This window comes from Blennius ocellaris (assembly GCF_963422515.1).
Source record: "Blennius ocellaris genome assembly, chromosome: 2".
In the NCBI taxonomy this organism is placed as follows: Eukaryota; Metazoa; Chordata; class Actinopteri; order Blenniiformes; family Blenniidae; genus Blennius; species Blennius ocellaris.
Genome location: NC_137651.1, coordinates 11,953,590 through 11,975,080, shown reverse-complemented (window position 1 = coordinate 11,975,080; position 21,491 = coordinate 11,953,590). Strand labels below are relative to the sequence as shown.

General features: G+C 44.4%; 2 protein-coding genes across 3 annotated transcripts; one reads left to right on the top strand and one right to left on the bottom strand.

The window, feature by feature from the left end:
* Positions 1-1,278: 1,278 nt before the first annotated feature.
* smc4 (structural maintenance of chromosomes 4) lies at positions 1,279-15,500 on the top strand. 2 transcript variants are annotated; one of them, XM_080508306.1, is made up of 23 exons: positions 1,279-1,349; positions 1,649-1,839; positions 2,248-2,439; positions 3,432-3,608; positions 5,617-5,781; positions 5,905-6,032; positions 6,280-6,420; positions 6,748-6,898; positions 8,695-8,859; positions 8,996-9,229; positions 9,354-9,539; positions 9,736-9,897; positions 10,053-10,278; positions 10,383-10,459; positions 11,055-11,207; positions 11,385-11,511; positions 11,682-11,871; positions 12,862-13,006; positions 13,188-13,361; positions 13,824-14,006; positions 14,101-14,333; positions 14,421-14,604; positions 14,842-15,500. In XM_080508306.1, the coding sequence occupies exons 1-23, from the start codon at positions 1,286-1,288 to the stop codon at positions 15,004-15,006; spliced, it is 3,813 nt and encodes a 1,270-aa protein (XP_080364432.1). In that variant the 5' UTR covers positions 1,279-1,285; the 3' UTR covers positions 15,007-15,500. The 2 variants fall into 2 exon arrangements, with proteins under 2 accessions (XP_080364432.1, XP_080364433.1); XM_080508307.1 differs by lacking the exon at positions 1,279-1,349 and having other exon boundaries at positions 1,666-1,839; positions 2,328-2,439.
* Positions 15,501-16,841: 1,341 nt separating this feature from the next.
* trim59 (tripartite motif containing 59) lies at positions 16,842-21,144 on the bottom strand. The gene is made up of 4 exons (XM_080508564.1): positions 20,579-21,144; positions 20,244-20,462; positions 19,475-19,684; positions 16,842-18,428 (listed from the first exon to the last, which is right to left on the bottom strand). Exons 1-4 carry the CDS (start codon positions 20,831-20,833, stop codon positions 17,829-17,831), a joined length of 1,284 nt encoding a protein of 427 aa, XP_080364690.1. The 5' UTR covers positions 20,834-21,144; the 3' UTR covers positions 16,842-17,828.
* Positions 21,145-21,491: the final 347 nt, after the last annotated feature.

Genomic DNA, 21,491 nt, shown 5'->3' with positions numbered 1-21,491 from the left:
CAAAACAAACAAACAAAAACATCGTTATTGAAACCATCACTGGACGAATCCATTCATTTTTTTTAAACTATATTTTTGGATGTAATTTGAAAACAGCATTTGGTTCTTTACAGTCACCATGCAGAATGGCAACTTTTTTTTTTATTATTTCTTTTTTTTTTTATAAATAATACTCTTCTCCAACTAATTCGAATGCACTCTCGTCACGTTATCATTCAACGTGTTAGAGTGAAATGAGAGTTCTAAACAGTTGTAGATGGGCGGCAGTGAGATGTGACTGTGGTAATGATTAAAGCCTGACAAGAGCAGTTTGCGTGTGACCGACCAAAAGTGGAGTTGAGAAGATTGACAGGCATAAAAACCACTCATGGATATTCCGTCTTTTTTTTTTTCTTCTTCTTCTTCTTTTTTTTTCTTCATACCAATGAAACCCCCTCCAGATTTCAAATCATGCCACCTAAAAGTGCGAAGAGCTCCACAGCGTCGTCCAAGCCAAGAGGGAAGGGGTCGCAGCCCCGGGATGACTCCGGAGACGAGCTGGACGTGCCCCCCCAACAGACCAACTCCAACAGCCAGGAGGCACCGCCGACAACTGGCAAGTAACAAAAGCCTTGTTTTGGTGTCTGTGAATCTAAATAAGTTCTCCTCTCAATAGCTGGTGCGTATTGCTGTGTTGGTTGTGGCCAATTGGCACAGTTGAGAAGTGTTTTTTTCTTTCTCTTAAATCTTAAGGCGTTGTTAGAATGGTTGGTGTATTGTTTGTTTTGGGGGGGGGGGGTTGTTATTATTATTTTTTTTTTTTTGAAAGTGCCAGTCATCAATAAAACAATTTCTAAGAGGATTAAAAAAAAAAATGTCGGATCTACTTCGTCCAGATTTTTTTTTTTTTTTTTTTACATCTCAGGAAACGAGGTAATTTTTGATTCCGAGTTGTTTTGTGTTATTGATTATTACAACGTGCTTCATACAACTTGATATGAAACGATTTAAACGCGAGGCTGAAGGTAAACCCGGGACGTATCTGGAGCGTTCATGTTGTGTTGGAAGTGGTTCATTGTGTTTGTGGATTTAATTCACGCAAAACCTCGCGTCCTCTGCTTGTTTATGCATATTGGGAGCACAATAGATTTTTTTTAATTTTTGGACAGGTCGTTGATGGCCGTCGTGTGTCATTAAAGCTCGTGCCTGTGGTCGTACGACAGTGGCGGATGAGCGAAAGCGTGCTGTTGATGACCGAAACGCGCACTTTTCTTTTTGTATTAGTTCTTACTGGTCGTCGAAATGAATGTGGCGCATCTACGTCGTCGTATCAACGCGTTTGGATAATAATGCTTTCACGAGCGGCCATGGTCTCTTTCCTCTTGCTCTCTGCTTTCTCTTACAAGTTTTTTTTGGGGGGGGTGTGGGGGGGGGCAAAGTAGGATAAAAAGTGTCAACTTTCTTGTGAGTCGTGGTTTGACTGATGTAACTTGCTGCTTGTTTTGTTTGTTGTTTTTCTTTTGGTGTGTGTGTGTGTGGGAGGGGGGGGGGGGGGTCCTCCACCCCTCCCCCCATGCCCTACTATCCCCCCCACCACCACCACCTGAAACGACTCGCACAGTGGAGTAAAAAAAAAAGAAAGAAAGTTGTATTTCTGTGTGTGCTACAGATCCGTCTCAGGGGGAAGCTGCCGAGGCGGCTGATAACCGAAGTTTGGAGGAGATTCTCGGCAGCATCCCTCCACCCCCGCCCCCAGCAATGACCAATGAACCGGGCGCTCCTCGCCTCATGATAACACATTTAGTCAATCGCAACTTTAAGTCGTATGCGGGCGAGCAGATTCTGGGGCCTTTTCACAAGGTACGACCAAAACAAGACCTGCCTGTGATCTGTCACCCCTGCTGGGGAAATGCTAGGTTTTATGTCTTGTAATAAGATCATCATTTGTAATACAGCTGAATCATGGTGTTTTTTTTTTCCTGTCATTTTATTTGATGTAAGAGTATTCATATGTCCTTGATGTGTTCTGGACAAATTGTTATTGACGCTATATATTTTTTTAATTTTTTTTTAATACACCCAATACTAATTTTACTCCTGTTTTGAGTTAGTGGGTGTATCTTTAGTGTGCTTTAGTGGTGTGCTTAGTGTGTTTTTCACTGCCTCCTTTGCTGTAAAATAGGTTTAAAAAAAAAAAATCTGCTGTTTATTTTTACGAGATTCACATACATATAATTTTTTTTCTCTCCTGTTTTACCTCTTTCCCAGCGCTTTTCCTGCATCATTGGTCCAAATGGAAGTGGAAAGTCCAATGTGATAGATTCAATGCTCTTTGTTTTTGGATACAGAGCTCAAAAGATCAGATCGAAAAAGCTCTCGGTGCTGATTCACAGCTCTGATAAGCACAAAGATGTGCAAAGCTGTACTGTGGAGGTGCACTTTCAAAAGATTATTGATAAGGTATATATATATATTTATCTTTTTTTTTTTTTCTTTCACACAGATACACACTACACTCATGCTACAATAACCTGCATGCAGTCCAATTTGAGAAGGATGATCAAGACAAGATTTTTTTTTTTGTAGAAAGACGTGTGGTTTTATTTTTATTTATATTTTTCTTGACACAATATTATCGAATCGGTGACTAAATGCAGATTGAAATCAGTCCTGAAACCTACTTCTGACACCCACACTTGCCATAGTCTATTCATACTGTGCTCGATGTGATTCTTCTGTTTTGCAACATTTTTAAATTTCAATTTAGTGACGACCCTAAACTTATTAGCCTATACTGCAAAAAAAAACTACTTATAATGTAGTTGACAATTCTGATCTGTTGAATTGGATGATAACTGAGTTTGAAAACTGTTTCAACTGTAGTTTAAAAACTATTCTAGTTTCTTTACTTCATCGGTTGTGGGGAGTGTGAATATGTTTTGTATTTTCTGCTGTAAAACGCATATAAGCCTACTTGTTTACTCTTATCATTCAAGTTATTTAAAATCATGTTGTTGAAACCAATTCCGAAACTCATTAATCATTTGTCAGCAAAAAAAAAAAAAAAAACTGACTGGTGTACAGAACCAAAGTGATTTGACTTACTTTCGTAAGCATTTTTAGGATCATGACCTGGGATGATTTCAAATGATATCTAAAATATTACTTTAATTCTTCAAGTGTGGGGAAAAATACATATAGTGTGTGTCAAGGTTCTTTTTAACAAGGTCAGTGTAGATTTGTTTCTCTCTTTTCTTTTTTAACAAAGCATTTTAGTTGTTTTTGTTCTGGTTAAGGGAATTTTTATTTATACATTTTTTTCACCCTGACCATCTGAATTGATTTGTCAGTACCACGAGTGTGATAGTTTGATGTGTGGATCTGCTTGAGCCTCTCCTCTGAGCTGCGCTGTCTTCTGCCCCCCCCCCCCCTCCCCCTCCCCTCTGAGCCAGGAAGGAGATGACTACGAAGTCATCCCCAACAGCAAGTTCTACGTTTCCAGGACTGCCAACAAAGACAATTCCTCAGCCTACTATATCAATGGCAAGAAAGCCACGTTCAAAGAAGTGGGAGCCGTACTCCGAAGCCACGGTATTGACCTAGACCACAACAGATTTTTGATCTTGCAGGTAATTATAATTTTCTAAAGTATTTTTTTTTCTTGCCTTCCCTCCCCCTCCTTGCTCTGACAATCCCTTTCTGTTAGAGATTTTCTTCTCTCTCTCTTTTTAAAACTTTTTTTTTTTTTTTACATATTTCTCAGTGAAATGTTTCATAAAAAAAGCCTGTCTGTGGGAATAACCTGTTGCACTGGAATCAGAAAAGAGAGGATGTGCCCTCTGCCAACCCTTAGACTGCTATAGCAGCGCATCATGGTTTGAAACGATGTAGAAAAGGTGCGAACCATTATTTGCTGCTTTAGAATTTTAAGGACAATTTGCATTTTTTTTTTTTTTTTTTTTTTTTTTTAATTCATATATATATCTTTTTTTTTTGACTCCACACTTGGACCTTGGTGTGGGTGTTCATGCAGTGGAACAGCCCACTCAGATTCTGCAGTGGGAGGATCTTTGATGAGGCAGGCCCACCAGTGGGGGGGGGAACAGGTTGGACTTTCACTTCCCCCTCCTTTCTTCTGTTGCCTGCCACGCTTTAGCAGCACGTAAATATTGGCGTGTGAGAACAGACCCCAACCCCAATATTGGCAGTGCTGCTTCAGTGTGGCAGGATCAAAACGCCCTCCATTACCATGGCTTTTTATTGCTTCAACAGTTTTAATTACTTCCTCTTTTGTTTTGTTTTTTTGGGGATCTCCATTGTGATGACGTCTATTCTGGAATAGATATTTAAAAAAAACAAAAAAAAAAAAATGTATTCATATAGTTTCTCACGGATTTGATCTTTATTTAGCTTTGGAGTCCAGACCAGTTCACAAGTTACACCACTTCTGATTGTAGTACACATGTGACACATCCATCATAACTGATTAACTCAATGCATATGGGGGTGAAGACTCGCGTCAGTGTTAAGTAAAATATCTGTTATTCCGCTTAAGCTTTTCATTTTTCCTTACTTCTTGGGAAATATATAAGGTTCTCAATTTAATCTTTTTTCTTTTCTTTTTTTTTTTTTGTAGTGCATCTTGGCTTTTTTCTTCAAAATCTTGATTCGTGTGTGTGTGTGTGTGTGTGTGCATGTCCATTTTCACTCTGTATGTGTCTCTGCCAGTGACATGGCAGCATGACGATGGGAAGAGGCTTGAGCTTGTTCTCCAAGGTCACTTTTCCAGGCCCCTGGCCGAGGGGAAGCTGTCTATTTTGTACACTGGTCAAAGGAGTGGATGATGGGGGATTATCTCCCCCCCCCACACACACACACACACACACACACACACACACACACACACACACACACACACACACACACCTCCATTCTCTGCAGAGTCTCCTTTCTTTCAAGCCTCGAAGTAACATGGGACTTTTTTTATTTAAATTTTTTACTGTTACTGAATTCAATGCTCAGTTATTGCTTTTATATAAAAAATAAAAAATAAATAATCATTACATTTTTAGTTAAACTGGACTTTTTTATGTCTGTTTATTTAAAATGTTTCAAAATAAACACACTGGATAATTTTCCCTGAAGCTAAAAGCAGTGCACTGGTGTAATGTAGCTGCAATCATTTGCACGGTTGATATGTTTTTAAACGACTGTGGATTTGAAATATATCATTTCACTGTAGTTCAGGTGGCTGAAATGTTTCAAGCATTAATATGTTGAATATGATGAGACATACTTTTTTTTCTCCATTTATAGACAGTCAAGTGTATTTTATGTACATGTGTGTATTTTTTTTTAAATTAAATTATAATTCCACTTTTTGCTGTTCAATGTTCATCTGCAATGAAAAGTATGAAGAACTTTAAAAAAAAAAAAAAAGTTCTCCACACTGCTCATTACAAAAATAATTTTTGCTGTTTTTAGTAGACTACCAGCTAAAGGGACGTGGAGATTTAATTTTAATCTTCCTATTCCAAAGTGCACCAGCCACTGCTTTTGCTCCAGTATGTTTTACAGTTTTCCGATGATGAGCCGCACGCATGCGCTTGCTGACATGTTGTTGTGGGCTGAACTCAGGGCGAGGTGGAGCAGATTGCCATGATGAAGCCAAAAGGTCAGACGGAACACGACGAGGGCATGCTGGAGTACCTCGAGGACATCATTGGCTCCTGTCGCCTCAAAGAACCAATACACACCCTGTCCCGTCGTATTGAGCTCCTCAATGAGCAGCGGGGAGAGAAGGTAGAAGACAGTTGAACTAAAATGCTCTGCTTTCTAATTCTTCAAAAAAAATCTAATAAAATACAGGTCATTTTTATGTTAAACCTCTTGATGTTAAGTTCTGTGATATTTTAACTGCCCTAGCTGAACAGAGTGAAGCTTGTGGAAAAGGAAAAAAATGCTTTGGAGGGTGAGAAGAACAAGGCTGTGGAGTTTCTTACCCTGGAGAATGACATCTTCAAACACAAGAGTCAACTCTGCCAGTATTATGTGTGAGTACAATGCCATCTGTTCTGTATGTGAAAAAATTAAACAATAAAAACAAAGACCGGTGGTGATGGGGGGGGGGGGGGTCATCTATTTTAAGAACTTCTCGAGAGCCGCACGACATGCAGTGTGAAATGTCTGCGCTTTTGTTTTAGAATCTAGTTTTCCAGAATTATATTGTCTGTTTCATCCAGTTAATTTCTGATTTTGTGTGTCCGTCCTCCCCCACCCCCCCGTTCTCCCCACCATTAGTTACGACCTGCAGAAGCGTGTGGTCGACAGAGAGCAAGAAAAGCAAAAGATTTTGGAGGACAACAAAGAACTGTCTGAGAAAAATGCAAAGATATCACAGGAGATGGAGAAAAAAACCCAAGAGCTCAAAAATGTGGAAAAGTAAGGCCTTTTCTTTTTCTTTTTTCTTTTTAAACCCCCCCTACTAAAAGTTACCATTATAACTTGGCATTGTTTAAAATGTCATACTTTAATCTCCTTTTCTTCCATTTCCATAGTTTCCTTTGTTTTATTAAAAAAAAAATTATTTGACTGTGAACTTCAGTAAAATGTTTCCTCAGACTCTATGCTCCTTATCGTGTTGCACACAATGATTATTGAATTTTTCTTTTAATCGTTAATGTATTTAATTAGATTTATCTCCTGCTTGTCATTCATATTCTCTCCCTGACTCGGATGTGCCCGCTCAATTTGCCGTTGGTCCACCAGGAAAGAAAATAAGATCAACAAGTACATTGAGACCCAGAAGGAGAAGTTCACCCAGCTGGACCTGCAGGATGTAGAAGTGCGTGAGAAGATTAAACACTGTAAGACCAAGAACAAGAAACAGCAGAAGCAGCTGGAGAAGGACAAAGAGAAGGTGTGTTGTCCACTTTTTTTTTTTTCTTCTTCTTTTTTTTTTAAACACAGTTTAATATTCTGCAAATAGTTTTGATTGTGTCACTCAGAGAATATCGCTGCAGAGTCTGGAGCCACATGATGTGTTGGTGCAGCTCAACAGTACGCCTTCGCTAAATAAATGTAAAATTCTTCTCTGTTTACAAATACAAGGTTGCACTAATTCACCAGAGGCATGCGCTGGTGTTTATTTAGTCTTGTGGCCACCGAAGGAGCATAGGCATTAAAATTGCTTTTCTTTTGCTTATGGAAAACACAAGAGCTGTTGTTCTAAAGCTCGGTATGAAAGACTCTTGTCAAGGCTTTACAGGGAAACTTGTGAGATGTAATGCCCGTTACAGAGATCTCTAATATTAGTATCTTATTCTAGTCACTTGTTTGAAGTTTTGCCTTGATGCACCCATCGTTTTATTACTTTATATGTTACAGGTGGATCCGGTGTTTGTTTAAAAACAATGTTTCTGGTTCCTCTTTCTGTGGTTGTACGCTGGTAACTCGCCTTCGTAGGCATCGAGTCAACAGATATGAATTTATAGAAGCAAACCAAAAACATTGACTATCTAGATTATATATATATTTTTTTTAAGTTCTAAAGATGCTATAAAGTTGTGTGAACTCTAAAATGCCACCCTTCCAGTAAAACAAATAATTTCCAAGCCTGAGAAAAATTTGTAGAGTAACTGCAGAAAGCATACATTTTTTTTGCGTGTGTGTGTGACTATCGTTTATATCTGAACTGTAAATTATGTAATTTATGACTAAATAGACCAGCAGCATCACGTGTAAAGATTTTTTGCTTCAAATATTTTTTGGGTGATTTTTCTGGCTGATAGAAATTAGTTGCGTGATTTGTTACCTAATGAACAGAGATGACAAAATGTAGGGGGGGGTGGGGGTCGAAAACGATTTTATATATGCAAAGGTGTAAAATGAGTTTTGTCTGGAAGTTGTCTTTGTCCTACATTCGCCACTAGGGGGCTGTGAAGTAACGACTCGATGGTTAAACGTGCCTCTTTTATATTGATGGCCTTGCTCTCTTGGACTTGTGTTTCTGCAGTCATTGCTTATTGGGACTTTTTATTTTTAAACACTCCTCGCTGCAGGAATGTCTTTTTTTTAAAAATTATTATTATTATTATTTTTATTTACTTCTCTGTGCTGAAACGCTACAATGGCTGGGCTCTGGAAACATCTTGTGGGGGGAGGAGGGGGGGGGGGGGTCTGGGCAGAGGCAGGAAGGCCTCTGGGGAGCAGTGTTCTGCTGTGTGCTAGTCAACTATGGCCTGGCTTGAGTAACACTCCCAGCAGCCACATTCACATTTCACCCACAGTTAACCCTACAAAACATAGATTTTACACACACACACACACACACACACAGCGCTCCATGCCTTGTCTCAGCCGTGCCCAGAAGTAGATTGTTGCATGTTTCTAGTTCATTATAATTGTGTGTTTTGGTCCCCTTCAGCATCCAGAGCAGCTTTTTTTTTTTGTAATTCTCACTGACAATAATAACAGATCTTACGATACACGCTGACACTTCTTGTTGGTTTTGTATCGTCCCTGATCTTTTAATCTAATAAGTTAAGGGCCGTTGCTCCTTGTGAAGCGTATGATAATAAATTAGACTGCGAAGTTGGTCTTAATTTCATGTAGCCACTGTGGCTGAGTTGCAGATTTGGCCGGGCCTTATCTCTTCTCACACATATTTTTCCTGTCTGGCTCATTTTGGGTTATTCCTTTCTTTTTTTCCAACAGCTGGAGGAAGTGCGGCGGGTACCAGCCAGCAGCGAAAAGGCCATCTCTGAGGCAACGGCTCGCAAAGAAGAGCTCGAGAAGCAGAAGGTGAAAGAAGAAGAAAAACTGAAAGATGTGATGGAGAGCCTGAAGGAAGAGACCAGTGGCTTGCAGCAAGACAAAGAGGTGCGTGTTTGCATCTCAGTTGATGCGTTTGTTTTGTATATTCCGCTCTGGAGGCGTCTCGGTCGGGCATGGCAAGGGGGGGCTGGGCGGAGAAAACACCCGTCTTCCCGTTCATCAACCTCACTTTTTCTTCCAGAAAAAAGAGACGGAGCTCTTGGAGCTCAACAAGTCTGTCAACGAGACCCGCTCTCGCGTGGACCTCGCTCAGTCGGAACTCAACATCTACCTCAGCCGCCACAATACGGCGCTGACGGCGCTGAACACGGCCAAGCAGACGCTCCAGACGACCACGGACACACTGCGAGAGCGCCGCGCCGCCATCAAAGACCTGGAGGTCCAAATCCCGCAGAACGAGCAGGAACTCAAGAAGGTCCGAGCGAACATCAGCGTGACCCCCCCCCCACGGGCAGAACTTTGCGAGTCGACTTGAAACGCTCCGCATTGAGCTCGACGAGCGTCTCAAGCCGGTATTTGCCTCTCTCGTCTCCTTGCAGGACGAGAAAGAGCTGGAGCAGCTGGTGAAGGCGGACAACGACACCAGAGACGTGGTGAGGAGCTTAAGGCAGAAGGTGGATGAAGCCAAGAGCTCGCTGTCCTCCAACCGCAGTCGGGGGAAAGTCCTGGACGCGCTCATGCAGCAGAAGAGGAGTGGCAGAATTCCTGGCATCTTTGGTCGATTGGTAAGCAGCTGTTACCGCGTCGCAGGTTTACACGGCCGGAGTTAAATTTGACACCGCCACTGTCTGCCCCTCGGCTCCGCTCTCACTGTCGCGAAAGGTTGACTGGTTTGCAAAACTCGGATCAGACATTTACCGTAGCTGCCGAGAGGCGGAGATCGACAGTGAACGTGTTCCTCATGTGTCGTTGTGCTGGTAGGGAGACCTCGGAGCCATCGAGGAGAAGTATGACGTGGCCATTTCCTCCAGCTGCGGCGCTCTGGACAACATTCTGGTGGACACGATCGACACGGCTCAAAAGTGTGTCACATTCCTCAAAGAGCAGAACATCGGCGTGGCCACCTTCATCGGTCTTGACAAGGTGAAAATGAAGACGGGGTCTCATTTGGTTTCGTGATTTGTTTTAATGCACGTCCTCATTGCCTTTATTCGCCGTGTTCTCTTTCTATGGAGCATTTAAAATAGAACCGGATGTCTCCCCACTTCATCTTTTCTTTTCCCTTGTTGTTTTCGCAGATGAGAGTGTGGGAGAGAAACATGGCTCCCATTCGCACCCCAGAGAACAGCCCCCGCCTCTTTGACATGGTGCAAGTGAAGGACGAACGCGTGCGACCTGCTTTCTACTTTGCCCTGAGGGACACCCTGGTGGCCCAGGACATGGAGCAGGCCACGAGGATGGCGTTCCAAAAAGACCGGCGCTGGAGAGTGGTCACCCTGAGGGGGCAGATCATCGAGATGGCCGGTGAGCCAAACACACCGACTGTATACAAACCCGTCCTCTCTGTGGGAGCAGGTTTTTGGACGCTCTTATTGAGACGTCGTCCCAATAATGTATTTGTGATCCAGGAACGATGACCGGAGGAGGAAAAGTGATGAAGGGCCGAATGGGTTCATCGCTTGGTGCCGAGCTCTCCCAGGCGGAGGTGTGTTCCACGCGCACACACACGCATAACCTGAACTAACCCCAAACTATAAACATTATTCAAATGACACGTTTTCCTAAATAGGAATGCAGGAGGGGGGAAAAAACTTGCATCCATAAATATTAGATACTAAGTTTATGCGATGCGAGGGTGTCAAACACCCCGTCAACATGATATTTCAACCAAATGCACAGATGCAACTGGAACATAAAAATATGCTTATATCAGTTTTAAAAGAGGGCTCAAATTAATTTTATTCAGACACATCTGCAGGAAACAACTGTACTTATACATTACAAATAACACCAATATTCCCGTAATGTTTGCAAAGTATACTAAGGTGCAAAGCGAGTTTATTAAACCCGTTTGTATCTCTCGTATTCAAAGCCAAAGCACATGCATAGACAACGTTTCAAATAACGGCAAATGCGTCCACTGAAGTTGAAAATCCTCAGGCAAATGATCCAAAGGTACGCGTCTTATTCTTGCTGTGAGTTTTTAAATCTTCTCCAGGAAGCGGTTCTGAGCAGACAAGTCATCACAGCAAGCCTCCACTGCATGAAACGTGATGGTTCCCGCATGTTTTTTTCTGCAGCTTGACCAGATGGAGAGCAAGCTGAACGAGAAGGTGTCGAAGCTGCAGGACTGCCAAGAGAAAAGGCTGCAGCTGGAGGACAGCGTCCAGCGCCTGCGCCCGCAGCTCCGGGACATGAGGAACACCTTGGAAAAATACACCAAGAGCATGACCGTACGTTGTTCTCGTGCGCAGCGTGTCCCGCGTCTCCGGTTTTAAACAATTGGGCCTTTCAATTCATACCCGTGGCTAAAATGTGGCGCCTCTCGCTGGTCAGGGACTTTTGTGCATTGTGAGTTTCTGTCCATTTAAGGTTGTTTGTTTGTTTGTTTGTTTTATTTCTTTTGTCAGAGTATGGCTGACCAGGAGACGAACTTGAAAGGTCAGATAAAAGAACTTGAAGCCAACGTGCTGGCAGCCGCCCCAGACAAGGCCAAACGGAAACAGATGGAGAAGAGCCTGGAGGCTTTCAAAAAAGGTACGAGTCTCCTGTAACTGGTTGGAAGATTTTTAAATAACTTGGATTCATGTTGTACTGTGGTCATTTAGAATATGAACCCCCCCCCCCAAAAAAAAATCTTCAATCCCCCCCTGAATTCTTCATTGGTTGAGGCTGATGAAATGTCTTTGTGTTCGTCTCTCAATCAGACTACGAGGCTGCGTCCAGTAAGGCCGGGAAAGTGGAGAACGAGGTGAAAAGGCTCCGCAACCTGATAGTGGACATAAGCAATCACAAGCTGAAGGCTCAGCAGGACAAACTGGACCAGATCAACAAGGCGCTGGACGACTGTTCCTCCACCATCACCAAGGCCCAAGTGGCCATAAAGACAGCTGACCGGTACGGAAAGGCCTCATCTTTAAACTCTCCATTTATCATTGGAGTTGTTGGTGCAGCAGTCATTTTGAACCAGTCGGTTACCACAGAGTCATGACAATGGTGGCCTGTGTCTGATAGGAAGTACTTATTTCACTAATGTTTCACTGAGACCGGAATGTTCTGGCTCAACCACAGAAGTCTTATCTGGTTTGCCGACGGTTGTCTTCGGACACACCGTTACCGTTGACACCGTGAGAAAACAATGAGTCCAGCGGGAAAATGTGCATTGCTCCACTAGTTTTGTAGTTTGGATCATGCTGTGGGCGGTGAATCACCCGAAGAAGTCCACATTCATGGTCGGAGATATTTGAAGTCCTTTATTTCATTGAAACTGTTGTTTTTGCGTTGATTTATTTCCTGAAGACGCTGGTGTACCCGGACGACGAGCAACATGGTGTCATTGCTATACTGATGTCTTTTGTAGCCACTGTTTTCTACCATTTGGAGAAGGTCCACATTGGGCACTTAGACTTTACAAACCACTCAAGTTTGGATGCAAGTCTAGCAATAATCCAGCATTAAAGTTTTTTTTAGTCTATATGTAAGGGGTTTTTTTTTCGAAACAGAATGCATGACTGGTTGAATTTTTCTCCAGGAAAAATGGTTTAAATGAGAAAATAGCATGAATGAAGCCTGTTCCTTGGTTATTTGTGTGGCCTCATGTTGTGTATACAGTAACGTGGCCTTGTGTGTCTGTACACTAGAACACACAGCCTGGAGTGCATTCTTACTCTGTTCAGTTCGGGAGTCTACAGCCAGTGTTCCTCCAGCCACGTGCAACACTTTATATTTTGGGTGTTACGGCACAGCAGACAAGTCATTCCAATAGATTCCCTCTTTTGTAGTTTGACGGATAATTGTTTTCAGGGTTTTAATGTCATCAGCTCAGTTGCACTTGGATTGTGCCTTTTACTTCATGCCATTGAAGTTGTGGTTGTGGTTTATTTGCAGAAACCTGAAGAAGTGCGAGGAGAGTGTGGCCCGCGTGCAGGCCGAGCTGGAGGAGAGCGAGAAGTCCATGGTGGAGCTCACGGCGCAGCTGAAGAAACTGGAGGACGAAGCCGGGGAGGTCATGAAGATGTGTCACGAGGCCGAGGTCACTATCAACAAACAAACCAAAAAAAATTGCATAAAGATGCAAACCCTGAGCCTGAAATTACCACACACAAAAAGAAAAATCTGCAACTATACAGTTTTGGATCGTCATTGTATTTCAAGACATTTGATTCATGTAAACTCCTCAAAGTATTCAAACGTCGCTGCTTCCCGTGCTGCAGGCCGCGCTGCCCGAGGTGCAGGAGCAGCACGAGGAGGTGCTGAAGGAGATCAAGGCCCTGCAGCAGGAGGAGCACGGTCTGCAGGAGGAGTCCCTCAACGTCCGGCTCCGTGTCGAGCAGATCGAGAGCACCATCGCCGAACACAACAACAAGATCAAACACTGGCAGAAGGAGGTGGGTGAGGACGGCGCGCTGGGGGAAACCAGCCCCGGTCGCTCTGCTACCGTTTGTAGAATTGCGCACAAATGGTAAATGGTCTAGATTTATATAGCGCCTTCTAACCACACTGAGTGCAGTCCCAAAGCGCTTCACATATCAGTCATTCACCCATTCACGCTCACATTCACACACCAATGGGACAGAGCTGCCATGCAAGGCGCTAGTCGACCACTGGGAGCAATTTAGGGTTCAGTGTCTTGCCCAAGGACACTTCGACTCATAGACCAGTGTAGACTGGGATCGAACCTCCGACCTCTCACTCCGAAAGACGACCACTCTACCACCTGAGCCACGGTCGCCCCACAAGTCGCATTTTGTAATGGCGTCTTTTAAGGAAATGTATTTTCATCAGAAGAAATGTCAAAGCGTTCATGTTTTGCTGAATGTTTGACTAAATTTGCTGTGCCGCGTGTCCAGGCCACCAAACTGTCTCTCCATACCATCGAGGACAAGCCGGCGGAGGAACTTCCTGTCCTGACTCCCGACGAACTCGGCAAGATCTCAGATCCCAACGTCGTCGTCAACGAGATGATGACGCTGGAGACTCGCTGTTCTCAGATGAAGCCCAACCTGGGCGCCATCGCCGAGTACAAGAAGAAGGTAAGCTCCGAACCGCCCGCCGGCACGGGTCTGCAAATATTGTCATTGTGTGAAAGGTGCAAAAAAAAAGAGATGCGTTCTGTTGCGTTCGCAGGAGGACCTGTACCTGCAACGCGTGGCCCAGCTGGACGAGATCACCGCCGAGAGAGACGACTTCAAGCGCGGCTTCGAGGACCTGCGCAAGCAGCGCCTCAACGAGTTCATGACGGGATTCAACATGATCACCAACAAGCTGAAGGAAAACTACCAGATGCTCACGCTGGGCGGCGACGCGGAGCTGGAGCTGGTGGACAGCTTGGACCCCTTCTCTGAGGGCATCATGTTCAGGTGGGCTGGACCGACCGACCCGTGGTCGTACGAAGAGTGTCGATCGCGTCCGGAGGCCCGTCGTAACTTTCAACAATCCGTTTCTAGTGTTCGGCCGCCAAAGAAAAGCTGGAAAAAGATCTTCAACCTGTCGGGAGGCGAGAAGACGCTGAGCTCCCTGGCGCTGGTGTTCGCTTTGCACCACTACAAACCCACGCCGCTCTACTTCATGGACGAGATCGACGCCGCCCTGGACTTCAAGAACGTCTCCATCGTGGCCTGTTACATCTACGTGAGTGGAGCTGCGTAACACGCATGTGCATCGGCCTCTGAAAATGTCAATCAAATGTGGAACGCGCCCTCTGCTTCAACCACGTGAAATGCAAAGCAAAAAAAAATCAGTTTCAGGGAGGCGACTTCAAACAAAGTGTTTCTTTAACTGTTGACCGCTGCGCCTGTTTATTGTTTGTTTCGTTCAGCCGAGTCAAACCCTCGTCTCACACATGCCGTTCCGTTTTATCTTCTGCAGGAACAAACAAAGAACGCTCAGTTCATCATCATATCTCTGAGGAACAACATGTTCGAGATCGCCGACCGTCTCATCGGCATCTACAAGACGCACAACACCACCAAAAGTGTGGGAATCAACCCCAAGACCATCGTCTTCAAAGAGCACGACGCCATCACCGCTTAAACCTGAAATCTTGTCAATATTTTTTTTGTACTGAAATGCTGCTATTCTTTTACTATTGTTTCACAAATAAACATTTTCCGGGGACAAGAATGTTCACGCTGCTTATTTCGATTGTATGCAACGAGTTGTTGCATTTCAAACATGAAGTCCACCAAAATAAATGGGGGGGTTTTTTGCGCGAGGAAAGTGCTGAACATCTGCAATTGTAACGGCGGCAGTCACGAACGCGCCCGATGGGTCGTGTTCTCAGAAGTCATGAGACGGTTTTGGAAGTTGTAGATTTCACACCTCGGTTACAACTGTAGCAAGCTGCAGACAGCAGCTCACTGCCGCTCACTAAATATCAGCCAGTCTAAAAGTCCCTCTGCTGAGAACAAGCTGATTCTGTGTCTGCAGTGTTGCCAGATTGTGTCCGTCTCCACCCAATTATGCTTGGAGAAACTTCATGTTATCTTTTTTTTCTTGAGCGCAGTTGTGTCTTTATGACATGTTCTTTATTATACATACGAGTATTTTAACTTGAGTTTCTACAGAAGTAGAGAATTAGGCTTGTTTTTTACGTTGATAACGTTATGCTGGAAACAGTCAGATCTGGCAACCTTGGCGATGACAGATTTCCAGTACCCTGTGCTGTTACAGTGGATTTATTGCTATGGCTTGTAGAAATGTTGTTTTTGGTTTTTTTTTAATCGCACATTTGAAGCAGGATCTAATCCAGGAGAGGCGCCTGAAGAAGTTCAGGCTGCGGCTGCAGCAGGACGTTTGACAGTTGTCAGTTAAAAATAGTGTTAACGGGTTTGGTCATCTGCGTTGGTTACAACCAAGTCGCGAATGTTCGCTCCTGCCAACTTGTAGTTTTTCATATTATACTGAATTTATTCAGAGCATCCGTAATCTCTTAAGTTTTTATCTCCCAGTAGGAAGATCAAAGTGAGAATCCACCACCAAAGGGAGTGGTTGTATCCCCACATGAAGTCATGAAGGGAAGAGCTAATTCGCCTGTATGGCAACGCATTCGCTAAAAAATGGAGCAAGCAAGAGAAGACAGACTTTCTTCGCCTTACATACAGGCGATGGGGGGGGGGGGGGGGGGACACAGGTTACTGTTACAAAACCAGTATAAAGCGAATTTTGGATAAAACGTGTAAGTGAAGGAAGAAACAAAGACCAACCTTGACCTCAGCCTTAGTCATTCTCACCAATTCCTGCACCAGTGTGACTTTACCTTTGAGACTTCACATCTTAGTGTGGCATTTGAAGACAATAAAACATGTCAAACAGTGACTGATGTGACATGTTTATTACCCTCCATCCATCTTCTATGTGGCTTCATCCAGTTCAAGATCAGGTGGGAGCTGGAGCTTCTGATTTTAGATCGTGGGGAGAAAACCAGAGTTGCTTCAGGAAAAAAACAAAAACAAAATAAAGGTACTCTTTGGAGCTGGGAAGCCCAACCCTGGTCTTCAAAGGCCCCTGTCCTGCAGGGTTTAGCTCCTCTCCCAGTTGCAACACACCTGATTCCAATGAGAGGTTAGTTATTGGGCTTTTTCACAACCTTGGTGATGACATCATTAGATTCAGGCATGCTGAAACAGGAAGAGAGCTAATGCTTTGCAGCATGAACGTACCACCTGCAGTAAAAGAGACGAAGTACAGAAATGACCAAATATGCTGGTAAAGGATTAAACAACTTTATTACATTCTTCTTATAATACAGAAACCTATATATATATATATATATATATATATATATATATAAAAACCTAAACCACAACTCATCCACATAACTGGATATTGTTGAACGCCACTGGAAACAGTTTTAGTGACACAGCAGTAACCGTTAAAGAAAGCAGCACAGTGATAATCTGCACCTTCAGTAAACCTGCAAAGTCAAGTAACATTTGTGAAATGCAAAAATGTGCCAGAGGCTGTAACAGATTGTGTAAGTGTCAGCTGCTCGGGGAAAAGAGCAAGATCCTCAGAAGGTGTTGGGATTCAGATTTTGTTGAAGAGGGTTGAAGGCACTGAGTGAGAGCTGATTCCCGTCACCGAGGCTCCAAACGTCGTGTTCCTCTGCGCTCGCTGTGGAGAGCCGCCACATGTCAACTACTATCCTGAGCTCAGACACAGGAAACGCTCCGATTACATCCAATGATAGTGTTACGCTGAATAAATACAAATGAGTGCAGCAGTACAACGATAGCAGAACTGGGTATTTTTACAGAGAAGCAGAACATACATTAATCTGGACAAAATACATGTAAAACTAATTTCTTCAACAAATATAATGTCTATTCCAGGTCTGTGAACGACCATCAGATTCAGGCCACATACAGAGGAATTTGTTCTCTGGCAGCTCGAACTTAAGTTTTTCTTCATGCGATGTGTGACGACTATTGCATGGTCGGTGAGGAATTTAAAGATGAGCGTGATGAAAACAGAAATGTTCTCGGGAGTTCGGCACACCTCTTTCTTCCTCAAAACGTTGTCGTTCTTTCCACCTGCAGAAAGCTCCTCCTCCGACACAACTGATGCCTCGCCAACTTCGTGATGAATTAAATTGACTCTAAATGTTTTTCAAACTGAGGCCATGAAAAACTGGAAAAAACTGATATATGGAAGTTTCACTGTTCTTTGCCAACACCTAGGATGATTGTGGCTTTCAGATCTTTTTCTTCATGACAATCAAATGATCAAATTCTCTGAAGATTTTATGAAGCAGCTGCTTGTTTTGGTTTCCTTTTGTTGCAGAAACGGTAAAGTGGGAATTCATGACTTGCGAAATGTTCGAGGGCTTTTAGTTCCAGTTCGTCGGCGAGTCGTCAGCGATCAAATAAAGCGGCGAGCTGCCGGGAGACTGACCAGAGCTGCGAGCTCCATCCCTCTGCAGCGGTCTCCGCGGCTGCGTACGCCCGCTCCGCCGTGCCGCAGACGGACGTGACGAAGCCGCTGCTCAGGCCGTGGACGATCTGACTGAACTGAGACACGAGGGGGAAGCCGAACGACGTCCCTCCCACGGGGTTGACCCACAGCGCCGCCGCCGCCGCCACTGCCAGCAGCAGCAGCAGCACCTGCAGCACCACGGGAGCGGCGGTTTGCCGCTCGCACTGTGGGCTCTGCTCGTCTCGGTCGCACCGCTGCCTCCCGGCTTCCGCCTCCAGCTCCACGACGCCACACCTGGCGCAGCAGCACACCTTGGGGACCGGCGCCTCCTCCAGGCCGCCGATGGTCACGGCGGGCCAGTGCTGCTGGAGGTGCTCGGACGCGCGCGGCGTCACCGACAGGCTGACGGCAGAGGGCAGCGGGCGCTTGATGAACTCCTCCACTCTCTCCCGGAACAAGTGCACCTGCTCCAAGAAGACCAGCGGCGAATCCTCCTCCTCCACGGACGATCCCAGAGACACCAGGTCCAGCTGCTCCTCCTGCTCACGCAAAACACATCAAACAGCCTCGGTACGTGAAGAAAAGAGATTCCAACTTTACTCATAGAGCAGCTTCTAATAATAGCGCAACAATTACAAATGCACGTAGAATTACTGACTCGAAACAAGAGAAAACACAACAATATAAGGCAAAAAAGCTCCATAGATAATAATAATTATTATTTATCTATTATTAATGCATTTTACTTGTATCGTACTTTACATTTAGAAATCTCAAAGTGCTAAAAGCAATAAAAATCAAATGAAGCTGCAAAATACTACAATTTTTGTTGCTTTTTTAAACCAATCAATGGCCTGTTGCCCTAAGATTATTGATTTGATTGAAAACCATCTGAATTTAAAAATGTCTTCTATAATACAAATAAATCTGCAGTTCAAAAAATGTCAGCATCATTGAAAAGTCTGTTACTTCTGCACTCAAAGGGAAAAAACGTTTTAAAAATCTAATTGTAATAATTAAAGGTCCCAGATATTTTTCTTAATATATTTATCCAAATGCGTTGAATATATACTGACACTTCATTTTCATGACAGAAATGACAAAGAACAAAACAAAAAAAAAAAGGCTTGGAATATAGAATACAATTGAATAGAGGGAAATTCATCCAGCGTTACTCCACATATTATGCACAATGAATAGAAATTATGAGTTTGACACTGTCAATTAAATTATGCAAAAGTCTAATTTTTACATTTCGTTCTGATTTTTTAGTTACACTGGTAGTTGTTTGCTGCCCTCTGACCTCTGCAGATTGTATTCAGCCTTAATGCACAACCTGAACATGGAACATGAGTAAAAGTTTGTCATATCCTCGACTGTGACACAATACAGGCGTGCATCAATAATGACCAGGTGGGTAATACTGTGTGTTGCATTTCAAATAAACCAAGTCAGAGCTTCACTGCTCATGGTGGAGCCTCGTCTTGTGAGCAAGAATGAATAATTCACCAACCAACGCAGTGACCACAGATCCTCCGGGAGGAATGCACAGTTTTCCATCCATTAACGAAGTTCATCTACACACCTGCAGCTCCTTCACCTGGTGGATGACGGGGTCGTAGGCCTGCAGCACCTCAGCGCCGGCTTTCTCCAGAGCGCCCAGATACGCCTGCCTCTTCCTGGCCAGCAGCGCCTCCACGGTCTGGAAGAACTGGAGCACGTCCTGTCGGTCCTGCCTCAGCAAACCCTCGCAGCGAGATTTCTCCTGCTCCAGCTGCTCGCCCAGCTCACACACCTCATGCAGGGAGGGAGGGAGGGAGGGAGGGAAGAACCCAGTCAGTACTTGGCTTAACAAGTCACCAATTCACTGAACTCGAAAGGCGAAAGCAGACATTGTGCCATGTTCAGCAGGCGGAGAGCCTGATGGTGGAAGCTGCTCTACAATCTGTGTGTGTGTGTGTGTGTGTGTGTGTGTGTGTGTGTGTGTGTGTGTGTGTGTGTGTGTGTGTGTGTGTGTGTGTGTGTGTGTGTGTGTGTGTGTGTTTGCCTTCAGGCAGCAGTAACGCCGCCCTGGTGGCAGCAGAGGGAACAGTTTGTTTCTGGTCTCATAAAGAGGGGAGCTTCCATTTCCAAGAGATCTTTCGTTTATAAGCTGATAGTTATTTGCTCATGAATCAGTTTCCTTCGAGAAGCACTAATAGAGCAACTTCCTCCTTCTATCTCACACACAACAAAAGTCCAGCAATGTACCGATCAGAAAGTAACGCAAATATTGCTTTCCCCCCAGTAACTACTAGTTACTAAGTCAAAGAAGTGAGTAGAGGTCGTAGCCTGTGCGTCTCAGATCTCTGTACCTGTGCCCATCTCTCGGCGAGCGTGGCCAGCAGCCGGGACGGGGTCCGCTTTTCTCTGGTGAAGGCTGCATGCGGGTCGTCGATGGGGTGACCCTGGTGCTGCCCGATGGTCAGACACAGGCCGCAGATCAGCTGCCGGTCCTGGATGCAGTACATGTTGAGAGGCTGCCGGTGGTGCTCCTCGCAGGACGGTGGCCGCGGCTCGCTGTCACTCTGGTACTGACACAGCGGAGCGCACATAAAAAAAAAAAAAAAAACGACAAATGAGAACCAAACGAGCGACGGCAAATCCCACGATGAGAGTTTCGGTGGAACCAAAAGGGATTCTGTCCTACTTTCTCCACAATGGCCCGCAAGGAGACGTTGGTGGGCAGAGCCTCCACGCCTGCTGGGGGCAGCTCCACCACGCTGCGGCAGTTGGGGCATTTGAGCGGCAGGCGGAGCGGGCGCCAGATGGAATAGTTGTTGGACGCCTGCAGCAGGTTGTCCAGGCAGGCCTTACAGAAGCTGTGAGAGCAGGGCAGCACTCGCGGGTCGGCAAACAGGGAGTAGCACACGGAGCAGGTGAGGTCCTCCTCCAGCTTGTCCATGACGGAGGCCGGAGGCTCGGGATTGCTCGGGACGACAAGCTACGAGCCACACCTGTTCAACAAGATACAACAACGAAATTTAACGTTGAGGTTAAGATGATTGTTGTTGGACTGTGTGAAATTAAAACGATGAGTGTGATTCACTTCACCTCTTGTTGGTCATAATGTTGCGACTGACCAAAATATGTTTCTGGATAAAGACAGGCATACGGACACAGTTATTGTTAGTAACTGATACTTTCATAGCCTGAATTGAATTTGTTTAACGGCGTATAAACCAAAACATTAAATCACTGAAACTGCTGCGACACGACAAGTTTACCTCAAACCAAGTCATCTCTGGGTGAATGCCAGACTTCAGCTTTTCTCTCTCTCTCACATAAACAAAAGAATTGTTAATGACTGTTGACATCCTCAGGCAACAGAAATATAGAACTCTTCTTAAATCCAATTTAAACTTATTTTCTAAGTCATCTTCAGTACACTCAGGGCAAATTTTAAAAAAATAAGGAAAAACGTGTTTTACTCTTTACTTACAACGGCTTTCCACAAGTAACTATGACGACAAAACTTGTAAACTTTCCAGCCGTCAGTACATATAATGGTGGGATTTGAATTTGGGTCAAGACAAAGATGTACTCGTGTTCGCATGCTGGAG